Below are 18,710 nucleotides of genomic sequence, written 5' to 3'. Positions count from 1 at the left end.
CTGTTGTTGTGTATTACAGTTATAAGTGACTGAACTGTGTGACATTCCGAGGAGTGAAGCTATAATTGTGTTTTATAATAGTGTTTAAACTTAAGTTCAATGAACAATGCCATCTGGCCGCCATACATTATATTGACAGTATTCATGTAATATTAAGAATATGATATGTTTAACCTTGTTTATATTTTTAGGTGCCGCAATGATTTTTTCTTGTCTTTAAGCATCGGAAAATTCGAGGCTGCTGGGGATTAGATGGTGTCATTATTAAACTTGTCTCTCTATCTGCACACATAATTCATAATTTATTGTACACTTTAACTTTATACAAATAAGCATTATTATATTGCGTTGGCTACTTCCCTTCATATGGCACAATGGGTACATTGTTGATGACCAATGCGGGACAGATGCTAATGTTATATATTTTGTTTCACATTGCTGGGTCAGCTCGGAACAGGCGGGCTCAGCTGCATTTAAGGAGATGTAATAATAAAATGGAGATCTTATTTTACTCTGAGCAGTATCAGTAGAGCGGAGATATATTATCAGTACAGCGGAGATGTATTATCAGTAGAGCGGAGATATATTTGGCTCAGAGTATAGACCATATTTTGTTTAGAGCTGAGACTATCTATTATTGAAATTTTACAGTGGAAAATTATCTGTACAATTATTAGGGTTGCATAACCACGACCGATAAATATTAAGCACAATGACACTGTCTGATCCTCGGCGGTCTTGAAGTTTTCCAAACTTCCTTATGACATTCACTGGTAACTGATGATCAAAGGTATTTACCTTATGACAGGAACTATGTGTTTGACAATCAGGGGAAGTTTTTACACACTTATTTGTCACTGCGGTCGAAATATGCCATTGTTTAAGTCTTTAATTATAAAAATGCCAATTGATATGTTTGTGATGTGGGAGAAACCTTATAATGTGAAAAGATTATCAAAATGCAATTTACTTCAGTTGTTCTTATTATCCACTGTCCAAGTTCATAGTGCTAAAGGATTAGATCGCAGCTTCTATCTTGAAATAAATATTATTATTTATTCATTTCTTTCTTATATTTAAGAAATAGTACATAGCAAAAGAGTGTTTTATCACTATTTATGCACGATGGGCGGTTATACATTGGGCGCAATAATTTCACGAGGGCACATCCCGAGTGAAATTATTTGTACGACGTATAACCGCCCGAGTGTATAAATAGTGTTTAAACACGGTTTTGCTATAAATTATTTCAATTCTAATATGCCCTTAATCTAAAAAAGTAGATAAAATATAGTAGCGCTCTTTCTTGGTCGCAACAAAAACTTTGACGTCACCACACGTAAACACTTATTCATTCTAGCGTAAGTGTGTTTTAACAGAGACAAGCATATTAGAATAAACATTAAAATATGATACTGACAACCTTTTTTTATACCCTGTAGGCTCTAATTAACAAAATAGTTATGTCTCTTTCCCAAAGAACATTTTGTCTGTATTTTCAAAAATGATATTGCTAAGATCTGAGATATCTTCTTTCCTTGCTGCAGCCAGTACCTCCAAAACTTGTCTGAAAATACAAACAAGTAGGATCAAATACAGATCATCAATTAACATATCTGTATCTTGACCAGTCTTGAATTTATAGAGTATATTCCATACTGTTCTCTTTTTTTTTGCGACAAAAAATATTTTAACTTCAATTTTGACTTGAACTTTTAATGAATTTCAAAAAAATCTTAAAGATACTTACAGACAAGAATATTTTACACAAGTAAAATGCAATTTGGACTATAAAATTGACATTATTAATGAATTCTTAAAATTCGAAAAGATCTTATTTATAAGCACCCCTGAAGAACTTAACAATGATGTAAACAACAATTTTTAACAGTATCTTACATAATTGTTGCTGGTTCATTTCTACTTTTAACCATAGATCCTTTCTCCCACTTTTCTTTCTTTTTGGTTGGGAACTGTGTTTGTACAAACTTGGAGCTAGCATGTGTGTTACGTATATCACACCATGGGGCATCTACAATCATGTAATAAAAATATTCAGTTATACTTCCAAATGATCTTTTAAATATGTTATAAATAATTGCTAAATTGGCAAATTGATTATCTAACATCCGTTTTAGAGATTTTTTTTTTACAAAATACGAGGGGTTATCGCGAAGTTTGTATAAATATACTGTGATTAGTTTATACATAATTTATTTTAAGTCGATTGTGAAGCAAGTCCTACAACTTATATTAATCACTCTTGACACCTCATTCCTGATGGAATCCATCGCCAAGAGGGTATGAGAGAAGAGAAGCCAGTTTTTCCTTTTGAATGCTGAACACCAAGCAAGGGAGCTACTGGTACCATTTTTTACTTCTTTGGTTTGACGCGGCCGGGGATCGAACCCACAACCTCTCTCACTCGAAGCGGACACGTACTCTACCACTAGGCTATCGAGGCAGTTGTCAGCATATGACCAAAGAGTCCATCATAATTATGTTCTTGTGATTAAAAATCAAACACACCACACTTTACAGGAGAGGCCTTCAGATTAACTCAATTTTTTTCGAAATTTGAAAGTGCTTTCATTAGTGTATACATGTACCGGTAGTTTTAAATAACAGGTATTTATAATGATTCATTGATCTCTAGGCAACATCTATTTTTAGACCTCTGACGCGTTAGCTGCACAATAGAAATGAGTTTTAAAACAAAAAGGAATTAGCTATGTTAAATCACACTAGAAATATCAACACGAATAATACTGAATTAAATTTTTTGATATTCAAGAGATGTTGATACTATTTCATTTTCATTTACATGGTGGCATGCATGTTTAAATTCAAATAAAATATGTTGTAAGTCTTAAATATGATATAAACATACCTGTTTCAATCATAATTCTATCACTTGGAATTGAACACATGGCATCAATATTGTCCTGTGTTTTTAAAGAACTGAAAACAAAAATCAAAACAAGTTAAAGCATAGCAAAAGTTCCTTCTAGGGCACATCTATATAAACATATAATGATCATCTTGTAAATTTTGGTTGCAATTTCTTGTTTAAATATTGGTCATCAGTGTGTGGAACACTAGGATTGGACGCAATGACAAGACCATTCTACCTTATTGGCATTCCATAACCCCCGTTTAAGCGCCCCGGGGGCATTACATTTGCACCAAGGAGGCATTTATATCTGCATCAAAATACAAAAAAAAACCCCTAAAATTCTGAAAAAAAAAGAGATCTATGTTGTTTTCTACTGCCTGAAAAAAATGTCAAGTCCGCTATTTCCACAGTAATTACGCTAAAATAAGTTGTTAAATCCATCAAAGTAAATCCGTTACCACTTTTAGTTGAGTAAATACGGCAATTAAGAAACACTGGCTGTACACGTTGACCCGATTTAAACTCAGTCCAAAAATGTCCACGTGTTATTGGAAAATCGTACACGCCTGTAGATTTTTTGAGAAGTTTATAGAGATGATATAGCGAACAATTAAAAGTGAATAGTGGATATTTTAGGGAACTTGGTGTTTTTTTTTTCTAACATGTAAATTGGATATCATACACAAGTGTTTGGTTTTAATCAGTTACTTTTTGAAAAATGTTCATCTCTTCAATAGCTGGTGATGGGATCCTAATTTACTAGTGATTTGGGCTGCCGTGATTTGATGCGCTAACAGTCTTCGACTTCGCACACAACAAATTTAGCGGTCATTAATCAAGTAATTCATGGCTGTAATTTAGTAGTATCTGTCCTAAACATCCGGGCATTCGATTCATGAATTTGTTGTGCACAATGAGAGGGTCGCAATGGGGTTTGTTTTCACATTATTAAACATGCAGTCGAAGGTAACGACGTATGTTAACCTTTGTGACAAATGAGATGTTTGGCCTGTTTCAACAATTCCACTTTTCCATCCCCGGGTTTAGTAATGTGTAATCTGCAGAGCGCGTTCAGCCAGAGAGTCGCCTCAATTAGGAAAGAATAATTTAAACGTCAGAGGTTATTTCTAAGGTCACTGAGTATGATTGGCCAGCTTGTAATGACAACAGCTTTCGAGGTCAATACTCAAAGTGTGACTTACCCATTCTAAGTGTTCTATCTCAAGAGATGGAACAATAAAAATGATTGCCAATGACAGCACACTGATGATCAAAAAGTCTAAGAAACCACATTTCTATTTGTACACAACCTGGTCCAGATTCTAGTGGTAATTACCACACTTGCATCTTTTTAAGCATAGAATGTCATTTGCCATAGGATGACATTTAAGCACAGAATGACATTTACCACAGGATGACATTTACCTTGACATGACATTTAAGCACAGAATATCATTTACCATAGGATGTAAGCACAGAATGACATTTGTTTGTTTGTTTGTTTGTTTTGGGTTTAACATCGTTTTTCAACAGTATTTCAGTTATATGTAACAGTGGGCATGTTAACCTAACCAGTGTTCTTGGATTCTGTATCAGTAAAAACCTGTTGTCAGCAAGTAACTGCCAACTTCCCCACATGAGTCAGAGGTGGAGGACAAATGATTTCAGACACAATGTCTTTTATCAAATTGTCACGGAGAACATGTGCCCCGCCCAGGGATCGAACTCACGACCCGCAATCCGTAGATCTGCGCTCTTTAAGCATTGACTGACGTTTACCATAGAATGACATTTACCAATTAAAAATAATATAAAAATACCGCTCTTCATTTACTCGAGTACAGTTCAGTTATCTATTCTGGATTTTTAACTCGTTTTGTTGGTTTTAAGTAACACAGACACAAGTGAAGTGTTTGCTGCCCTTCCATTCATTATTTCACCACTGACCTTCTGCAAGCCAGCTGGAGAGCTTCCTCATACGAAAGACTTCTACATTTAAAGCTTTTGTAGAACAGTCAAAGATTTATTAACAATCATTTAAATTAAAGTCAAATTAATGATGGTTTCGGTTTATAGAAAAAACTTTACCATCCATTGATGCCAATATAAAGACCCTGATCTAGAATCTCTGCTGCCTCCTCCTTCGTTCCTGTAAATGAATGCACCTGTAACAAAACAGAACTGCATAAATCTTTCGTGAACAAATATAATTCATTTGAAAAAATACATGTATGGTAAAACTACAGTTTAAAGCCAGACATTTTTGTGAGACATTTTCACTATAATAAATTTCATCTTATGATTTAAAATCAGCAATAATGTTCAGGTGCTCCTTAAATGCTTCAGCTCATTATATGTTTAAAACTAAAAAGTACACTTTCTTTCACAACCTTGATGTTTATAAAACAAGATCTTAAGGCAGACATGCGTAACAGATTAGTCTTCCTAAAAACTGGTCTGTATTTTCTGTAACTCTGTAGTTTTCGTTGTCTGACTGCAGATTTGTTATCAACAACATGCAGGAGATGGTGAATTCACAACAGGCACTCTTTCTGTATGTAAAAGTAGACTTGTAACATAAAAGTATAAGCATATCTTACAACACCGCCTTTTATCTTGTCTCTGTGACGTTTAATAATTGCAGAGAAATCTAGGGCAGCGGCTCTCGAGTGTAGAAATAACGGTAGCTGTAGCTGTTCTACCATCTCAAACTGTTTTTCAAAATATCTGAAATAGACATTGAAATAATACTGCTAAAAATCTGACCAGACATTTTTGGGTTAACAGTTAAATACTGCATTCTTGATTTATAAAATTACTCAATTCTGTGAGACTGTTTTGCAACAGATATAAAACAAGGAATATACAGTAAACATTAACACTAGTGCTAACTTATAAATTGAGAAAGTTTGATACACTCTTAATTAACTTTCGAAATATTCAGTCTTCAGGGCCTCCATGAAAAAAGTGTTAAAAGTCGCTGCAACCAAATCACTTGCCTCTTACCGTTACAAGTTCAAACTCACGCTTTAATAATTGTCTCAAGTGAGAAACTATGAGCCTCCCTTGCCTTGCCTTAAATAATGTCTGGAGGGGTGGGGTGACAGTGCTATTCTTGCATCATTCAAGCTTGAAAGCCAGAATATTACATAAAAAGAGTTAAAAAACCAACAGAAATTTTGTATGTTTGTTTACTTAAGGTCTTACTTCAGCTGTGTTTCTTTTGGGCAAAACTGTAACCTGTCATAATCTGAAAACATCAAAATAACATATTAATGTGGATCAGCATCACGCTTACACAATATAGGTATGCAGTGCATATAATACGTGTTTATATCTCTCAAATGGAAACATTCACGAGTTGTCAGCAATGTACAAGGTCAGGAAAAAACTTTGATCCTGCATTGGACTGTGCTCAATTCCATTTTCTTCTTCATTTCAATGAATAGCAAAATGACTGTAGTAAATCATGAAGTTTTATTTGTAAGCTTACAATATTATTAACAACTAACCCTTGAATTAACATAAGGGCCATGAGGGTTCTACATTGCTTAACTTTCAAAGGTAACAATCATGGTAAAGGGTCAACAAGAATTAGACTAATTTGAACAATCTTTGTAAAAGGTCACCTAACCTCTAGTGACCATGTTGTTTTTTTATATGGAATAATTTTAACAATCTTGGTAGAGTGTCCCCCCCCACAAGGAACATTTTCATAAAACTATTTTGAAATCTTGTCAATGATTTATGACCAGAAGGCTGTTAAAACTTCTCCTTTCTGTTGCCACTGCAGCCAGAGTTTTGCATGGAACAACTTCTGAAGAGAATTATCTGCTATCCAAAAAGAGACCATGCTCTGTTCCATCAACTTCCACTTAATGGTTTAAGAGAAGAAAATAATGATGCCAACAGATGAAAGACAGTCTCCAGATGGCAAACGGCAAAAAAGCTCACCTTGAGCACATTGTTCTTTGAAGGGATAAAAATCTAAATATTAAAGGTGATAGAATTAAACCAGAATTTAGTTAATCAGTTTTAAATTAACTACAGTAACCATTTATAAAATCTTTCATATACTTATAAAGCCCACTAGGTCGTGTTCAACTCTTACCACCAGTTTTGGAAATACACATGCCAAAACCTACAAACAGTCCCCTACAAGAACTACCCTTATTCCTTGAATGCACATTACAAGAATTCCCACAAAAAGTATAAATTAAACGATAATCATGAATATCTAGGCATCCTATTTAGCTGAATTATGCAAACTGCTGTCAGTGCAATGTAAAAGTGTACACACCCAGTCCAAATTCTCCTACAGCTACCACTTTATGTTTATTCTGTACAGCAATGTCCAGTAGTTTATTCATATAACCATCAGGCTCTCCTGACTTCTCAAAATCTCCACATCGTGTTGGATGGCATCCTATTGTTGTATATAAATTATCTGAAACAGAACAAGAGCTGTCCAACTGTTGTCCCAGAAGCAGGATTATTACCAAAAGGTTAAAATATCTATAAAATATCGATAGTTTCAATCCAGTAAGTGCATTAATTTTGGAGATAGTAACTTGCATGCAATACTTCAACCAAAAGATTTTAACTTCAAAAGGGGACAGAATTTTGCAAAATACATGTCAGAGTTATGAGACTTGATGCTATCACCTAGTTTTATAAAGCTGAAGAAACATGTGAATTCAATATTTGCATTAGTTTTAGAGATAGTAACCTGCATGCAAAACTTAAACTAGAATCTTCTAAGTCCAAAAGTAGGCATATAAAATAAAATAAAAAAATAAATGTCAGAGTTATGGGACTTAATGCCACCACCTAGTTTTTTTAACCCTGAAGACACATGTGAAGTTTCAAATGGATATCTGCTTTAGTTTTGTAGATAATATATTGCATACAATTACATTAACCACGATTTTCTAAGTCCAAAGAGAGCATAATTTGCCCAAAATACATGTCAGAGTTATGGGACTTGACCCCGTGAGGTCGATTAATGAGTTAGGAAAAGGAAAAAATAATTTTCAAAGCTATAATGCCTTTAAATAACAGCTATATGTACTTGCATGCAAAACTTTAACCAGGATTTGGCCTCTCCCCATTAAGAATAAAGAACATAAAAACATTACACAGCACTGTCTAGTTTGTTCTGCCACACTAGAAACACTTTGTTGCTGTACCAGCTCAGCACTAGTAACGTATTGTTGCTTCAACTCGGCACCTGGACCTTATCTTACTGTTGCACAAATTCAGCACTAGAAATATATATTCTTACTGTGCCAACTAAGCACTAGAAACTTATACTTGTACCAGATCAGCACTAGAAATTCACCTTACTGTTGTAAGAGCACAGCACTAGAAACATTCAATGTTGTATCCATTCTGCAATAGATCCTTAACTTGTTGTACCAACTAAGCACTAGATACTTGTCATATTGTTGTAGCAGTTCAGCAGTAGAAGTTTACCATATTGCTATAACTTGTCACATGAAGTCACCTCATGATACCAAAACCAAGTGCAAAGTCTTAAAGCATTTATCCAGTTAGTTTTTGAACAAACTTCTTACTACTGTTTGCAGATCAAATTGCCCCTTCAACGTTTTTGAAATCGATAGAGTTGCACGTTTACGTCACAAAAACGGTGAAGCTGAAGCTATTTTTGGAGTAATCCCGGCTGGTTAACCCCACCCTATCCGCAATAAATTATTCATTCACCTTCTCATGAAAGAGTTGAATGCATCCTTTTTTTCTTCATCTTGACGTCACACACTGAAAGCGCGTGCTCCGACTCTTATCTTTGAAATGTCAAGCCCTGCATCGCCGTACTTGCATACATTGTAAAGAATGGATATGTCGTTTTAAAAGTAGAGATCTAGAATACAGAATATTTCAACTACGTCCGAATGTGAACAGCGTTTTTGTTTGTTTGTTATGACAGTTATTATCAACTAAATTTCCAACCACGCAAGGTTTTATAGAAAGGCAGATCTACTCTACAGTAACTGTATCATTGAATCTGCAGAGCTTATAAACTATCGCAAATATAACTATCAAAATAATTGAGGATAGATCTAAATTAGATAGACTAAGACTTGCATTTTCCGTAAGAAATTACCGACTTTTTTTAAACTAAAAAGGAACAACTAAACCACGAGTCAGTCGCGTTTTATAACTATTATTGAAAGCTAAACACGAGATACAAGTCTGCAGCAAAAGGTACTGAAATTTAGGCAGAAAAATGCCTGTACATAATGTATAAGAGGGTGTCTTTTTCATATCCACGCTACCTAAATGTAGTGTGAATTGTGGCAAGATTCATTTAAATTTTAAATGAAAATTAGTACATCTGTTACATTCCGGTTAAACACCCGTTCCATCAGTATTTAAATCAGCATTTTATCTTGTAAAATTCTCGATCATGCAGCTAATGTAAACAAGTTCATTCAGTGTATTTTTAACTCGTATCCAAAAAAATACTATAAAAGGGCGGAGTTACCTGTATTGACGATAACCAAAAATAGCTTCAGCATCGCTGCTTTAGTGACGTAAAGGTAAAGCAAACAGTAGTACAATCATGTAAAATTTTAACCTTAAATTCTAAATTAAAAAGAGACATACTTTTGTAACTTCTTGTGTTAGATCATCTCATGATGCCAAATATTTTTGATATGTTTGAAAGCATTAGGCCCAGCAGTTTTAAAGAGACCTGTTACATGCAAAACTTTTGTGAAATAGATGCCAACGGATGGGTAACAGCTCTATTTTTTGTAAAACATTCAAACAGTCGAGCTACACTTTTGTTACAGAAACATTATTTGAGGTTGCTCCATCTCAACAGTAAACACCCACAAAGTTTTTGCAGCAAAACCTTACAAATATTTTGTCTCAGCTCAACAATAGAAACCTACAGGCTTTTGTTGCAGAAAATGATTCTGTTGCAATACAAGTTCATCATTAGAAACCTACAATGTTTCTTGTAGCAAAACCTTACCATTTTATTGTAGCAAACCAAAAGTGAAAACCTACAATGTTGTTATATGTGTTTTACAGCAGAAACCTACTTTAATTATGTAACAAAAACATACCATGTTGTTGTACCAGCTCAACAGCTTCCTTGGCATCTTTTAAACATCCTGCTGTCACCATAATCTGTAACATCCAAACACTGTCCAATAGTCATTTACACAGCAGTCTCCTACATACATTACCTCTAAATCTACATATGTAACTTTAAATCTATACAATGACATAAGAAATTACATGTAATACATATCTACATGTCTCTAGAAAAAACAATAAAAAACTTTATAATCAATTATCTTTCAAACATAATATATTAAGTAACTTTAGAAACTACACTTCAGATACAGAGACACTGCTTGTCTTTCATACATTTATATCCTGCAATTTTACATAATAAACTTTCTGACTGAAGTTCTGTACACTAGAATAAAACTGACATTTTCAGACACTGTTTTGAGTAAATCATGCAAACGTGTGTTAACAGGGAAATTCTCTCATGTTCATGTGCTGTTAATACACCTTTCAATATATGCACAATCCATGTCAAAGCATACATATGTTATGGCCCAATAATGGATAGATTATTCAAAAGGAATTGAAATGTGACCAAACAACACTCATATTCCCACACACTTCATAGACCTTTAATGACGATGGCAGACATGTTTTAGCTTTTAACAGCATTTATGTTTGTTTCCTGATACAACAATAAAGAGCCCGCCCGCTTAGCTCAGTAGGTAACAGCATTGGTCTACGGATCTTGGGGTCGCAAGTTCGATCCTCGGGCGGGGCGTATGTTCTCCGTGACTATTTGATAAACGACATTGTGTCTGAAATCATTAGTCTTCCACCTCTGATTCATGTGGGGAAGTTGGCAGTTACTTGTGGAGAACAGGTTTGTACTGGTATAGAATCCAGGAATACTGGTTAGGTTAAATGCCCGCCGTTACATGACTGAAATACTGTTGAAAAACGGCGTTAAACCCAAAACAAACAAACAAACAAAACAACATTAAAGAACTGCTTGTGATACATGGGTACCCTCATCCTACCCTGCTCAGGCACCAACCAAGCCCTTTGGGATTCTGCAATTGTTATTACATGAAAAAACAAACATTTCCCAAAATTAGTAACTAGATGCCCACGGGCAACATGTCGAGCCCGCCAGCTGTCAAAAGGACTGGGAGTTGCACATGACACTCCTTGTCTCATTGAGGCAAACATTTATGCCAAATAAAAAAGAGATTGCAAAAAGTTACAATATAAGTTATTTAAAGTAACAACAAAGGGACGTAAATCTTAAAAAAAAAAAAAAAAAAAAAAAAAAATTCTAAGTCCATACAAAAATCCTCACCAGTAGAAATTGGTCAAAATACACCTGAAAATTGGATGTAACATGCATGATGTACTACAGAAAAGTGGTCATGATTTTTCCCTACGACCAGTAATAAAAAAGTTACGAATATAAGCTATTTATAGTAACAACAAAGGGAAGTAATTCTAGGATCTTGCGCAAAACACTCCGTCTCATGATGATGAACAATTGTGCCAAGTTACATCAAAATCCCTCTATGCATGAAGAAGAAATGCTCCGGACAAAGTTGTCATTCTTGTATCTGACTTTTGGCCTTTAAGTGTGACCTTGACCTTAAACCTAGGGACCTTGTTCTTGCGCATGACACTCCATCTCATGGTGGTGAACATTTGTGCCAAGTTACATCCAAATCCCTCCATGCATGAAGAAGAAATGCTCCGGACAAAGTTGTCATTCTTGTATCCTTTGACCTCTAAGTGTGACATTGACCTTAGACCTAGGGACCTGGTTCTTGCACATGACACTCAGTCTCATGATGGTGAACAATTGTGCCAAGTTACATCAAAATCCCTCCATGCATGAAGAAGAAATGCTCTGGACAAAGTCATTTTTGAATTTGACCTTTGACCTGTAAGTGTGACCTTGACCTTTGAAATAGGAACCTGGGGTTTGCGCATGACACTCCGACTCACTGAGGTTAGCATTCTTGCCAAATATAAACAAGATTGCTCCATGCAAGTCAAAGTTATGGTCCGGACAAACAAATCCAGACGGACGCACACACGGACGCACGCACGCACATACACCGAACAGCCATTTGTACAACTATGTCTTTGCTTCCGCAAGCGGGCTTGACAATAAAACCTTTCCAATATCAGTAGAGACAGAAATTACCTTTTCCATACCAACATCTTTTGCTCTCTTAAGCATATCCAAAAAATCATCTGAAACAAAAAAATTAAGACAAATAAAAGACTTTGGTTTTTTCGTTTGAGATAAATGCAGTTTTTCTACAAAATTCCAACTACACAATGTCAGTCAGTTAACATAACATCATGTGTCTGTAGCTCTGACGAGTATTTAAGTGTCATTGGCAAACTAAAATGATCATCAGATGGCTAATATACCACATCTTACACTTGTTTTAAAGTTCTGAGTTTACGGCAGTTGGTCCAAATGAAAGTAAAAGCAAATCTTTTACACACTACCTGTTGTAAGAGAACAATGTTTGTTTGAAAGCAATCAACCAAGTATTACTGTAATGAAATGAAGAGGCAGGCACAGAGGTGACCAGGAAAATAAGTGTTCCTTGCAGCATTACAGATATATATCGACAGGTTCTCAACCAGTAGCTGACAACTTCCACCCTAAATTGTGGCTCAGATGCGGAAGACATGTAACTTTAGATGTAAACTACATGTTCAGTCAATCATGGTAAAAATATGCTTAGGACTAAGGTGTAAACTAGGTGATGAACATATTAACACATTAAGTATAAATTATGGGTTCTGTCAATTATTAAGAACATATGACCTTTGGTGTACACTATGTATTCAGTCAAATCATCATGAACATGACCTCATGTGTAAACTATGTGAAGAACATATGACTTTAGATGTACAGTCAATCATCACGTAGATATGACCTTAATTGTAAACTGTGTTTAACTATGTGATAAAGATATGACCTCTGTATATGGTTCACTGACTTCCTATTACAAACAGATACCTTCATGATGTCTTTTCCCTCTATAAACACCTCTAAATACTGGATCTGTAATTAAATTAAAACTTTTATAAATCAAAACAATCTTTGATATGAATAAAAAAATGTAAACAAGTATGCCCACGGGCAGAATGTCGAGCCCACCAGCTGTCAAGTGTGATCTTGACCTTGGATCTAGGGACCTGGTTCTTGCGCATGACACTTCCACTCATAATGGTGAACATTCATGCCAAGTTACATCAAAATCCCACGATGCATGAAGAATGAAGAAGAAATGCTCCGGACAAACTTCAATTTGACCTTTGACCTCCTACTGTGACCTTGACCTTTGAGATAGGAACATGGGGTTTGCGCATGACATGCTTTCTTATTGAGGTAAACATTCATGGCCAATATAAATAAGATTGGTCCATGCATGACAAAGTTATGGTCTGGACAAAATCGGACGGACGCATGGACGCTCACATGGATGCACGCATGCACATACACCGAACTGCCAAAAGTGGCGACTATATCACGCTTCCCATAAACGGGCTCGACAAAAAAAAATTTGTTCTTACTTCATAAAAATCTAGTTTTAATCAAGAATGTGTTTGGTGACTTCCTGAAGTAATATCAAACTGTTATTTAAAAATATGTATCTTAAATATTAATCTCAATATATAATTCTACTTGGGGAAAAAAAAACTTTTTCGAATTTCTTACACTGCATAAGAATTAAGACACTTACCTGTCAAGTTAGCGCCAATATCTGGAAAAAAAGAAAGAAAAAATACTGTTTCGACAAATTAAATATATTAAACTAAATTTCAACCAAGGTTCAACAATGTTTTACTTTAATCATAATCAGAAACTACTTAAGGTGTGAACATGGTCCTGCATTGATTGTTGCTTTATTTGGGAAGATCAAGAAAAAAGTACACAATACTGAAGATCTGCTTAGGGTGATAATATCATCCTTTTCAATTTTTACAGTATCTTTAATTTTGTCAGATTAATGGCCATATATTCTTTTTCCCTATGTTATATTCTGGCCTATGAACAATTTTGAAAAATTATTCTTTTCAAAATTTTATGAAAAATTTTTACATGAAAATTTTGCTTTTTATGCAAACGAATCCCACGTTCTATAACAATCCATAAACAAATAAAGAAAAAAAAATAAATCTTTGTTTTGGTGTCCAAAATGGCCAAAATTCAATGGAACATAATACCTAGTCAGACATAAAATCAAAACTAATCAAGATATTTAATAATTTATAGAAAATGTCCTTTTCCCTAAATTTGACTATGTCAGAAATTTTACTCCTCTTTGCCTAAATACCAAGCAGTGTATTCCACAAATAACAGATCTGGACTCCTTCCCCTCTTACTAAAATAAAAATATAACACTGACAACACTCGAAGTTCTTTGCAATGATGTATAATATGAATATATTCAAAGACAAATCAAGGAAAAAACCTTGTTACAGAAAAGGTCAATCAAACGGTATGTGCAAGTACTGACCTGATTTCAGGAAACAGTCCTTAAGACTTATTCTAATATGCTTGTCTCTGTTAAAACACACGCTAGAATGACGTCACGTAAACATGCGGTGACGTCAGATTTTTGTTGCGACCAAGAAAGAGCTGTTTTAGATTAAGGGCATATTAGAATCGAAATAATTTATAGCAAAATCGTGTTTTAACACTGTTTATACACTCGTGTGGTAGTAAGTCGTACAAAATAATTTCACTCGCGCTGCACCCTCGTAAAATTATTACACCCGACATATAACTGCCCATCGTGCATAAATAGTGTTAAAACATTCTTTTGCTATAAATTATTTCTTAAGTATAGATAATATAGGATTTAAAGTATCAATAATAAAGGTCATGATGCTTTATCCAAAATCAGTAATATCTGGAGCCTCACAAGCATCTTTTTTTTTTTTGCATGGACAATGAAACACAAGCAGACAATCCCCCTTCCAGTTTGTTGATGGCGATCATACCGTATCCAGAACAAACACTGCTAGAATAAAATGACTTTGTTGTACAGAGGTTGTTCTTGTTGTCATGGAGAGGTTTGTCATGTTGCTCTGGAGAGATTATTCTTGTTGCTAAAAGTACAGGTAAATGTTATTTACAGTTGCTTTGTGAAACAATGACCATCTGACCATATGCTCTGTAGAGCTTTTGAGTGACCCTATTTTAAGAACAGTTAAATCCAGTTTTATCCTTACCCCCATCAATTCACTGATTTCCCCATTTTCAGCTGGGTCAACTGAGAAAATCGTGATAAAGTGCCTGGCCCAAGGACACACCACAATGGGAATAGCCAGGAACTGAACCCAGGACTTTCACCTCTGTAGGAACGCATCGTAGCCCTCTCAACCAATGCTTTAGAGAGGTTGTTCTTGTTGCTCTGGAGAGGTTGTTCTTACTGCTATAGAGAGGTTGTTCTTACTGCTATGGAGAGGTTGTTCTTGTTGCTATGGAGAGGTTGTTCTTGTTGCTATGGAGTGGTTGTTCTTGCTGCTCTGGAGAGGGTGTTCTTGTTGCTCTGGAGGTGGAGAGGTTGTTCTTAATGCTATGGAGAGGTTGTTCTTGCTGCTCTGGAGAGGGTGTTCTTGTTGCTCTAGAGAGGGTGTTCTTGTTGCTATAGAGTTGTTCTTGCTGCTATGGAGAGGTTGTTCTTGTTGCTATGGAGAGGTTGTTCTTGTTGCTATGGAATTGTTCCTGCTGCTATGGAGAGGTTGTTCTTGCCACCATGGAGAGGTTGTTCCTGCTGCTCTGGAGAGGGTGTTATTGTTGCTCCGGAGAGGGTGTTCTTGTTGCTCTGGAGCGGTTGTTCTTGTTGCTCTGGAGAGGTTGTTCTTGTTGCTATTGAGTTGTTCTTGCTGCTATGGAGAGGTTGTTCTTGTTGCTCTTGAGAGGCTGTTCTTGTTGCTCTGGAGAGGTTGTTCTTGTTGCTATGGAGTGGTTGTTCTTGCTGCTCTAAAGAGGGTGTTCTTGTTGCTCTGGAGAGGTGGAGAGGTTGTTCTTACTGCTACAGTGTTCGAAATTCGCGGTAGTCCGACAGCCCGTGGCTAGCAAATTTCAGCTCGGGCTACCGATTTTCCGCAGGTACAAGCCCGACCAGGCTGCCGAATTTTCCTAATTTGTTTAAAAAATCATGCTAATTAAACGAGTACTGCATCGTGATTTTCCAGACTGAGAAACGCTTATGGAATTATTGCTGGTTTTTGCACTCTCACGTGTTGACAATCAAACACAGTGTCAAAGACGTAACCGCAGCGCTAATTGGCTGAATACAATCACCTCTAGCGTAACGGATAATTTGATTAGCTTTCACACTTCTCGCGAAAATCTCACAAGTACCTGCAGTAGGCGGAGCTTAAATTATGCTATCAGCGTGTATGTAAATGTGTATTCAGCACTCGTTATTACATCTTGCTAATTGTCAACAGTCCGAGTTGCAGTAAATTGGCGAGTGCGGATCCTAAAAAATCGGGCGTAACAGTTTAGATTTCGTTTTGGCAAGGAGTGTCATGTACGATGCTTTTGGACTCTAACGACACTGATCTGGACAGGAGTATTTCGAGTTAAATTTTTTCAAAAACATGGCAAACATGTACTGTATGTCTTTTTTATTACTTCAAACATGCATAGAGATGTCTGTAAAACAAAATGTTATATGGTGCAAAAATTATGTATTTTAAGGCGTTAAAGTTCGGGCTAGTGAAATTGGTGTCGGGCTTGGAAAATTTCCAATCTGATAGCCCGAACGGGCTAGTGGATTCAAATCTGAATTTCGTACACTGCTGCTATGGAGAGGTTGTTCTTGCCGCTATGGAAAGCCTGTTCTTGTTGCTATGGAGAGGTTATTCTTGTTGTTCTGGAGAGGTTGTTCTTGTTGCTCTGGAGAGGGTGTTCTTGTTGCTCTGGAGAGTGTGTTCTTGTTGCTCTGGAGAGGCTGTTCTTGTTGCTATGGAGTTGTTCTTGCTGCTATGGAGAGGTTGTTCTTGTTGCTATGGAGCGGTTGGTTTTGTTGCTATGGAGTTGTTCCTGCTGCTTTGGAGAGGTTGTTCTTGCCATCATGGAGAGGTTGTTCTTGCTGCTCTGGAGAGGGTGTTCTTGTTGCTCTGGAGAAGGTGTTCTTGTTGCTCTGGAGAGGATGTTCTTGTTGCTCTGGAGAGGTTGTTCTTGTTGCTATGGAGTTGTTCTTGCTGCCATGGCGAGGTTGTTCTTGTTGCTCTTGAGAGGCTGTTCTTGTTGCTCTGGAGAGGCTGTTCTTGTTGCTCTGGAGAGGTTGTTCTTGTTGCTATGGAGAGGTTGTTCTTGCTGCTATGGAGTTGAGCTTGCTGCTATGGAGAGGTTGTTCTTGTTGCTCTTGAGAGGCTGTTTTTGTTGCTCTGGCGAGATTGTTCTTGCTGCTATGGAGAGATTGTTTTTGCTGCTATGGGGGAGGTTGTTCGTGGTGCTCTGGTAAGGTTACTGCTTTGAAGAGGATGTTCTGGTTGCTAAGGAGAGGTTATATTTTTGTTGCTCTGGGGCGGTTATTCTTGATGCTATGGATATGTTGTTCTTGTTGTTATGGATTGATTTAATTGCTAAGGAGGGGTTGTTCTTGTTACTCTAGAGGACGAATTTTGTTACACTGGAGAGGCTGTTCTTGATGCTTTTGAAATCTTGATCACCTTGCTATGGAGAGATTTTTTTCTTTTGCTAATGCAAGAACAGAGAAGTTGCTCTTTCTGTCCTATTATCATACTAGAAAGTTTTTTTGTTTTTTTTTGTTATTTTAGAGAGGTTGTTCCGATGAAGATGTTGTTCTTGTTGAAACGAAATGACTGTTTCTGTTGTGCAATTTAAATACCTTGATACCTTGATCTTCGGGCCGTAATACACTTGAACGTCACCTGTCCACGATTATATCAAGGGCATCTTAAGATCAAATCACCGATCATTACATGGATATGATAAAATATAAATACTTCACCAATTAAGCTAAACCTTAAAGAATTTACAGCATTTGTTCAGGAAAAATAACTAACCAATAAATTTGAAAACATTTTTCATGAGCGCAGCCATTTTAAATCTGAATCGAGGGGCGCTGTATTTTCCTATTTTTATTGGCATGTTCTAATCTCTGGCCTGGCCTGGCCTGGCCCGGCCCGGCCTAGCCTGGCCTAGCCCGATGAGCTCTATTTTCGACTGGGCCGGGCCAGGCCAGGCCAGGCCAGGCCAGATTTTATTATACATAGAGAAATGAATGGCATAAAATCTAAATATACAATTACAATAGCAGGCAGCATTAACCTGCATTGTTTACTTGCTGCATGTCAACCAGTCCTCCGGAGAATCATTAATTAGCCGTCATTCATCTTATTTGAAACACAGATTTGCACTGAAGAAAATGGTGTAACTAAATGATAACTACCCATTTTTTCTGTAATCAAATTATTTAAAGTCAACTTTAACACTTAGTTTTAAAACTAAGGGCTAATTTCATTGATAAGTTTACCTGCTGCAATATAACTGAATATTTACAGGCACTGAGAACACATCTCTTTAGGAATTGTAATTACAGGTTGTGTCCCTACTATCCTTAACTGACCTTTTAACTGTTCAGTTGAACTTTTAATGTGTTTGGATTAGTTAAGCTGATGTTCAATTTATGGAAGAGTAATGAAAATAATATTCATTAATTGTGGGACCTCTAACTCATTGTCAGGGTGTTGGCATTTTAGATTATTG

General features: G+C 36.2%; 1 protein-coding gene across 1 annotated transcript; it reads right to left on the bottom strand.

Annotated features, from left to right (window-relative positions):
• Positions 1 to 1,054: 1,054 nt before the first annotated feature.
• LOC123523890 (deoxyribonuclease TATDN1-like) lies at positions 1,055 to 18,069 on the bottom strand. Its single transcript, XM_045301634.2, has 12 exons — positions 18,008 to 18,069; positions 13,699 to 13,719; positions 12,972 to 13,016; positions 12,138 to 12,187; positions 9,991 to 10,054; positions 7,197 to 7,343; positions 6,104 to 6,146; positions 5,497 to 5,623; positions 4,985 to 5,061; positions 2,891 to 2,961; positions 1,900 to 2,032; positions 1,055 to 1,567 (listed from the first exon to the last, which is right to left on the bottom strand). The coding sequence occupies exons 1-12, from the start codon at positions 18,042 to 18,044 to the stop codon at positions 1,462 to 1,464; spliced, it is 921 nt and encodes a 306-aa protein (XP_045157569.2). The 5' UTR covers positions 18,045 to 18,069; the 3' UTR covers positions 1,055 to 1,461.
• Between the last annotated feature and the right edge of the window lie 641 nt (positions 18,070 to 18,710).

Source organism: Mercenaria mercenaria, chromosome 3, assembly GCF_021730395.1.
Source record: "Mercenaria mercenaria strain notata chromosome 3, MADL_Memer_1, whole genome shotgun sequence".
Lineage (NCBI taxonomy): Eukaryota > Metazoa > Mollusca > Bivalvia > Venerida > Veneridae > Mercenaria > Mercenaria mercenaria.
Note: the sequence above shows the minus strand (reverse complement) of the source record. Positions and strands in the feature narration are given on the sequence as shown.